The sequence below is a fragment of the Carlito syrichta genome, unplaced genomic scaffold, assembly GCF_000164805.1.
Source record: "Carlito syrichta isolate Samal-C Ts95f unplaced genomic scaffold, Tarsius_syrichta-2.0.1 Scaffold311793, whole genome shotgun sequence".
NCBI lineage: Eukaryota > Metazoa > Chordata > Mammalia > Primates > Tarsiidae > Carlito > Carlito syrichta.
The window spans coordinates 504,728-512,902 of NW_007255889.1; the positions used below are offsets into that span (position 1 = coordinate 504,728).

Genomic DNA, 8,175 nt, shown 5'->3' on the forward strand with positions numbered 1-8,175 from the left:
TAAAATATTTTGCAAACTGTAATATGATACACAACTTTCATTTTCATCATGACTGTTTTGATACAATATGGAATTATATCGTGTTCCAAGGGATTGTGAGTGGGGGGGGGGGCACAGGTTGAGTTCTCATGCTCCAGGGGAAGCCCTCCTCTTCAAGAGGCAAATGTTAATAATTGTAAGCGTGACAAAGAAAGAAAACTATAAGTGCTGAGATTATTCCACTTTTACCCCTTGACAGTCAATGTACGAATTACTCTCAAAGAAAATGCTATATGTTACACGGGGAAAAGGGATTTAGGGTTTCAGAGGGAATTAAGGCTGCTAATCAACTGATCTGAAAATAAGGAGATTAACTGGGTGGGCCCAATGAAACCTCAAGGATTCTACTCCAAAAGAGGCAGAGAATAGGCTGAAGGAGATACAAAGTAAGAAGGACTTGACCTTGTTATTAGCTTTGAAAATGAAGAAAGGAAGCCATGGGTCACGGAAACACAGGAAGCCACAGGAAGTTGGAAACCACTCTCAGACTACATCTAGGAAGAAAACAGAGTCCTCAGCTTCACAACTGAAAGGTATTGAATTCCACCTACAACCTGAATGAGCAAGAAAATGAATTGTCCCCTAGAGCAGGGGTCCCCAACCCACGGGCTGTGGACCCAACCTTTTCTGGCATCAAAGACCAGTTTCCTGGAAGACAATTTTTCTTCTGGGAGGTAGGGGGAAGGGTCATCAGTCATCAGATTCCCATAAGAAGCATGCAGCCTAGATTCCTTACATGCACAGCTCACAATAGAGTTCGTATTCTTTTTTTTTTTTTAACATACAAAATGGTTTATTTGAATTCAGGAACTGCCCCTGTTACTCAGAACTCTGTTTTAAAGAAACAGTACAAAAAGAAAAATTCAAACCCCCAAAAAACTCAAAATGTTTTCCACTAAATACTGATACAAACAGGTAACAAAGAGTATAAAAAGTTATTCTTTAAATATATACAAACGCTTTTAAACTCAAATACTGTTTTAATACTTACCGAGGGTATCCAGGACCAGGTGAAGAAGGGACGTGGAAAGAGGATATATTGCAACAGCCTAGACAGTCCTGGTAACTCTATTATACTGCAAACTCTCTGTAACAAAAAGGTGTCTCTTATTCCAATGTGGACAGAGATTTTCCTGATGGACTATCTGTGGCTATTTCTCAGCTGAACTCAATTCTTTTGGATTTCATGAAGGCCATGCCGGGTGTCCGCCTGTGAGTATTTAAGGCAGCTTCAGTTTCCAAAGTTTCTGCGCACACTTTGCGCTTTCTGTCTGACACGGCACCATCTCCTGTGAAGAAATCCGTGGAACCCAAGAAGGTGGCCTGTCCTGGGTGGACGTGTTGGGAATGTGACCGCCTGTTCGCGCAGAGAGATGTGCACATATCCCACGCGAGGAAGGAGCACGGGAAGCAAATGAAGAAGCATCCCTGCCACCAGAGTGACAAGTCTCTCAGCTGGTGCCACAGCCTGTGCCGGTGCAACCGGATCGAGCACAAAGGCATCCAGGACCCCAACGCGAAGGAGATGACAGATGCCACCCACGAGGAGGAGGTGGAGCTCAGGGAAGACACCAAGGCTCCCAGCCCCAAGAGGAAGCTGGAAGAACCGGTCCTGGAGTCCAGGCCCCCTCGAGGGACGATCACGCAGCCGCTGAAGAAGCTGGAGATCGACGTTTTCAAGGTCCACAAGGGCACCGTGCATGGCTTCACCTCCGAGGACCTGTTGCAGTTCCACGAACACATCCCTCAGCCCCGGTCGGACGGCTCCTCCTCCCAGTGCCGGGAGTGCGGCCTCGGCTACACGTCCCACGTCTCCCTGTCCAGGTCCCTCTGCATCGTGCACAAGCTGAAGGAGCCGCAGCCCGTGTCCAGGCGGAACGGGGCCGGGGAAGACGGCCAGCAGGAGGACAAGCCCAGCCACGAGGACGAGGGTTCGCATTCTTATGAGAATCGATGTGATGGAAGGTGGAGCTCTGCTCACCTGCTGGTTTTCAGCCCAGTTCCTAACAGGCCACAGACTGGCATTGGTTCACAGCCTGGGGGGTGGGCACCCCTTCCCTAGGACATCTAGAAGGGAATGCAGTCTGCCAACAGCACTTTGATTTAAGCCTCTTGCCAACTATGACCGATTTCTGACCTACAGAGCTACAAGGTGATACATTTGTGTTGATTTAAGTCACTATGTTCGTGGTTCTTTTGTTAGGGCAGCAGTGGAAAATTAATACCACTCTTTTTGGTAGAATGAAGAGAACTCTGTAATGTACGTCCTTCATGCTTACCTTAAGTAAAGACTATTCAAAAATGACATTGTCGCCGTGACTCCATTTTCCGAGTGATAGGAATGAGTTCTTATCCATCATCCAGGTACTTCTAAGGCAAAAAACGCAATCACTTAGGTGTGCTCAATGGGATGGCTGAAACCTGGGATGTACGTATTCCAGAATGGTACAGAGACAAAGAAGAGAGGGATCCTAGGAGAAGCATTGGAATGAAATGTCTCAAGAAGACGCTTTATTTGCCTCCAAAAAAAGATGCAATGTTGAATATGGGGAAGAGTAGAGGTAAAGAGTATTATAGCAGGGTCAATGGTTTGGGCAATAGGGAAACCAAGTTGGGGGTGGTATAAGGCTAGCCAATTTTCTCTAGCCATGAGATATTTGTAGACTATTAAATGTAAGACAGAAAAAAAATATTGAGGAACATGGAGACACAATCGTGAAGTTTCTAGTTAAAAATACCTTTGGAAGGCAATTGAAATTGTGAGCATTTATAGTAGAAGAGTGGTGGTGTTGGTAGAAATAACAAAACAACTGCTAAGGGAAAATCATGACACATAGTGTTGAATGAGTGTTTGCTGTTTGACTGTCACCAGTATAAATGCTGTATTTGCTGATGTAATCCTTTAAACAACTACTGAATGCTTAATTTTTATTATTATCTTCTTTTCACTTTGGGCAAAACTGAGGCAAAAATAAAAGAGCTGCCCCAAACTTAAAGCTAAATAAATGGTAGAACAAGAGTTTGAACTCAGATCCTCTATTTCAAGAATGCATACTCTTACCCACTACATAATACTGCTTTGAATATCAACTCTGCTAGATACTAGCTTGGGCACACATATTGGAGAATGTTTCATTTATCTTTTTTTTCAAAAGAGAAAACTGAAACTAAGGGAGATTCAGCTGTTTGTTCCACTGAAAAAGCAGAAATTCCAAGTCTGTTTCCAGCCCCGACAAAGTACATGATATTGGACTTGCCCTCTTGCTGAAAATAACTAAAATATTGGGCAAAATATGGAAGGCAACCGTTTCAGGCATAAAGTATCAGGCAGTGCAGGCTGTGATCACCAAGAAAAGGAAAACACTTGATGCATAAACAGGTAAAGTATGTTACCAAGTACATGGAGGCTATAAACAGAGACTAATGGTAATGCAAGAAATAAAAGCCTGGAGGGCAGAGAGGAGATGAAGAATTCCTTCAACAGACACATCAGTAGACTTGATATATCTGAGGGAAGAATCAGTTACTTTGAAAGAAATGATCACAAATCAAACAAACTGAAAAAAAAAAAACCAGAGTGATAAGAGACAGAAGATGTCATCTGAAAGCAAGGACAAGACCAGTCTCATATTTATGGACTTGGAGTTTCAGGAAGAGGAGAAAGGGTGAATGAGACAGAAGAGATATTAAGAAATAATGGAAAAGTGTTTTCCAAAAATAATGAAATACATCAAACCAGGGATTCAACAAACTGATGACTCCCCCAAAAAATGAATATTTAAAAAGTTAAGCCCTACCTAGACACTGATAAGTCAAACTGCTAAAATCAAAGACAAAGAGCCAGAGGAAAAAATATGACAAAAATAGAAATAAAAATGACAATCATAGCAGATCTCTTATAAGAAGCTAAGGGATGTGTCTGATGGAGAGACATCTTTAAAGTACTGAAAAATACTGCCAACCTGGTTTTTATACCCAGTGAAAATGTCTTTCAAACATGAAAAGGAAATATTCCTTAGACAAACAAAAGCAAAGAGAATTTATCATCACATAGCTGTCCCACAAGAAAATTCTTCAAGTTGAGTAATTTAATAAAAACTTAGAAGAGAATCACAAAATGGTAAAAAATAAGGTAAATTTAAGATGCTCTCTCTCAGAAATTTAATCACTTTAAAAGACAATCAGCTTCTTAATGCAAAAATAGAAACAGTGTGTTTTAATTTTCAAACACATGTAAAGGTAAAATGTATTATAAAAAGAGTACAAAGAATGAAAGAAAGGAGCAAAAAGTTTTATGAAACATAGACTGATATATTACTCAAAGATAAATGGATCTATAAATACATATGTATATCTTGTATCATTTATCTAATCATATAACTTACCATGTAACTTATTTACATATAAAATAAAAAGTAAAACTGACAATATTGGAAATAAAATGGCAACATAAATATTTAATTCAAAAAAAAGGAGAGGAACAAAAAGTAGATGTGACACAAAGAAAAAAATAGCAATATGATAGATTTAAAATCCAACCATGCAAAAATTGCACGAAGTATCGGGGGGCACATAGCGTCAATAAGGGTAATCCAGGTGAAGTGAGGTCCAATGGGTAATCCAGGTGAAGTGAGGTCCAATGGGAAGCCCAAAATGTCACCTGAACCTGAACCACTTATGTAACCAATCTTGACTTGAACCCCACAACTTTAAACAATAGAAATTTGAAAATAAAAAAAGGTTTAAAAATTGCACTACATATAAGTAATCTAACACCCCAGTTTAAAGGCCAAGATGGTGATTTTTATAAAAAAGCAAAACACAAATATATATTATCTGTAGAATGCTAATTTTATTTTATTTGGTTTTGTTTTTAGTTTTTAACATGTTTATTTTAAAGATGTGTGGTTAGATATACAAATGTTCATTATGCAGGTACCCTGGTTGATAAAGTGTCCTCCCCTCCCCCAGCAGATTCCCAACACTGCCAATTCCATCTCCCTGCCCCCATCCTGGCAGTTTCCCACTACTGCCAATCCTTTCTAATAGTATAACGGTAATTGTTCAAGGTCCGTTTCTGAGTGAGAACAAGTGATACTCAAGTATTTACTTCTGCGATAAAACTCAGTATTGTAGACTCTAAATCCATCCAGGTTGCTATGAAGTTCATAATTTTGTCCTTCTTTATGACTGTATAATGTAATATTCCATCGTGCATATGTACCACATTTTTTTTAATCCAGTCCTCTTTCAATGGGCAGCATGGTTGGTTCCATGTTTTTGCTATTGTGAATAATGCTGCAGTAAACATACGTGTGCAAGTATCTTTATCATAGAGTGATTTGAGCTCTTCCAGGTGTATTCCCAGTAGGGGAATTGTGGGGTCATATGGAAGGCTGATTTTTTAAGATCTTTTAGGAATCACCAAACTGTTTTCCACAGATGTTGTATTAGTTTGCACTCCCACCAACAGTGGAGAAGTGTTCGCTTTTCATGGCATCCTCTCCAGCATCTGTTGTTTTTTGAGTTATTGATGATGGTCATCCTGACTGGAGTTAGGAGGTATCTCAGTGTGGTTTTAATTTGCATTTCTTTGATGAACAGTTAGACTGAACATTTTTTCAGGTATCTGTTGGCTGCTTGCATGTCGTTTTCTGAGAAGTATCTATTCATATCTTTTGCCCACTTGCTAATGGGACTGTTTGTTTTTTTCTTTCCACACTGTTTAAGTTCCTTATAGATCCTGGATGTTAGGCCTTTGTCAGACATACAGTTGGCAAATACTTTTTCCCAGTCTGTGGGCTGTCTCCCCACTCTCTTGATGGTTTCTTTGCCTTTGCAGAAGCTTGTCAGTTTGATGAGGTCCCACTTGTCTATCTTATCTCTTATGGAATGGGCACTGGGGTTTTGATCAGGAATTGGTTGCCAGTTCCAATTTCCAGAAGGGTGTCTCCTGCATTTTCTAAGGTTCTTATAGTTTGAGGTTTTAGATTTAGATCTTTGATCCATTTAGAGTTGATTTTTGTGTATGGTGATAGGTAGGGGTATTGTTTTAATCTTCTGCCTGTGGTCAGTTTTCCCAAAACCATTTACTGAATAGGTTCTCCTCTCCCAAGTGGTCGGCAGTGGAGGCTATGTCGAAGATGAGTTGGTTGAGGAATTGAGACTTTGCTTTTGGAATCTCTGTCCTGTTCCATTTGTCTACCTGCCTGTTCTTGTACCAATACCAAGCTATTTTGATTATTATATGTTTTTAATAAAGTTTAAAGTCTGGGAGTGTGATACTTCCCACTTTGCTTTTTTTTTTTTTTGCTGAGGATTGTTTTGACTATTTGTGGTCATTTATGTTTCCATATGAATTCCTGTATTGTCGTTTCCATGTCTGAGAAGAATACTGCTGGTAAATTAATGGGTATTGCATTAAATCTGTAGATTGCCTTGGGTAGGATGAGCATCTTAACAATGATGATTCTTCCAATTCATGAGCATGGAATGTTTTTCCATTTGTTTGTATCACCTTCCTTTCTTTGAGCAGTGTTTTGTAGGCTTCTTTGTAAAGGTCTCTCATGTCTCTGGTGAGGAAGATGCCAAGGTATTTGATGTTTTTGTGTGGCTATTGTGAATGGGATTGTGCTTCTTATTTGGGTTTCTGTTTGTTTATTATTGGTGTATAGAAATGTGATTGCCTTTTACTAATTTATTTTATACTCCAAGACTTTGCCAAAGTCCTTTGTCAGTGCAAGGAGGTTTTTGATCAATTCTCTTGGATTTTCGAGGCATAGTATCATGTCCTCCGCAAAGAGGGCTAGCTTGACTTCCTCTTTTCCTATTTGGATACCCCTGATCTCCTTCTCTTGACTGACTGCTCTAGCTAGAACTTCCAAAACTATGTTGAACAGGAGGGGTGAGAGTGGGCATCCTTGTCTTGTTCCATTTTTTCAGGGGAAATGGTTCCAGTTTCTGTCTGTTTAGCTGTATGTATCCTGACTGTGGATTTCTCATAGATAGCTCTTACTATTTCGAGGTATGTTCCATCCATGCCTAAATGTTCAAGGGTTTTTAACAAGAAGCATGCTGAATTTTATCAAAAAACTTTTTCCACATCTAATGATACAATCATGTGGTTTTTGTTTTTACTTGTGTTGATATATTAAATTACATTTATGGTCTTACAAACGTTGAACCAGCTCTGTATTCCAAAGATGAAGGCTACTTGGTCATGGTGGATGATTTTTAAGATGTGTTGTTGGATCTGGTTTGCTAGAATCTTGTTGAGAATTTTAGCATGTATGTTCATCAAGGATATTGGCCTATAGTCTCTTTCTTTGTTGAATCTTTACCTGGTTAGGGTATCAATGTGATGTTAGCTTCATAATATAATTTGGGGAGAGTTCCATCTTTCTCAATTCCCTGGAATACTTTCTTAGGGTTGATATCAGCTCCTCCTTTATGTTTTGTAGAATTTTGCTAGAAAACCATCTGGTCCAGGACTTTTTTTTTTCTCGTAGGTAGTTTTCTTATGACATACTCAACTTCCTGGATAACAATTGGTCTATTTAGGTTCTCCATTTCTTCTAGTTTCAACGTGGGGAGGTTGTGTGATGTCAGAAGGTCCTCCATTTTCTTTAGGTTTTCAAGTTTGTTTCCATGCAAGTGTACATAGTAGTCTCTGATAATCTTGTATTTCTTCAGGCTCAGTTGTGACTTGATCTTTTTCATTTCTGGATGTGTTTATTTGGGCTTTTTCTCTTTTTCTTGGTCAGTCTAGCTAGGGGACCATTACTCTTATTTATCATTTCAAAGAACCAGCTTTTTGTTTTGTTGATCTTTTGTATTATCTTTTTGTCTTCTATGTCCCGAATTTGGGCTTTTATTTTGATGATCTGGATTATTCTGCTGAAGTTAGGATTTTGGTGGTCTTCCTTTTCCAGCTTCCCTAGGTGATTTGTTAGGCTGTTAACTTGTGATCTTTACATTTTCTTCATGTATTTTTGTATATATATATAAATTTCCCTCTTAGTACTGTTTTCTTTTCTTTTTTTTTTTTTTTTTGAGTTGGAATCTCACTCTGTCGCCCAGACTGGAGTGCAGAGGCCGCTCCTGGCCACCGCAGCCTTGACCTGCTGGGCTCTGGCG

The 8,175-nt window shown here is 39.4% G+C and overlaps 1 protein-coding gene across 1 annotated transcript in view; it reads left to right on the plus strand.

Annotated features, from left to right (window-relative positions):
- LOC110596631 (zinc finger protein 532-like) overlaps window positions 1-8,175 on the plus strand; it is a gene marked incomplete at its 3' end in the record, with an annotated part of 119,374 nt that overhangs the window by 74,924 nt on the left and 36,275 nt on the right. Inside the window, exon 3 of the mRNA XM_021718074.1 lies at window positions 1,257-1,970. Within this exon, the coding sequence (XP_021573749.1) occupies window positions 1,257-1,970 (714 nt within the window). The remainder of the gene's footprint in view (window positions 1-1,256; window positions 1,971-8,175) is intronic.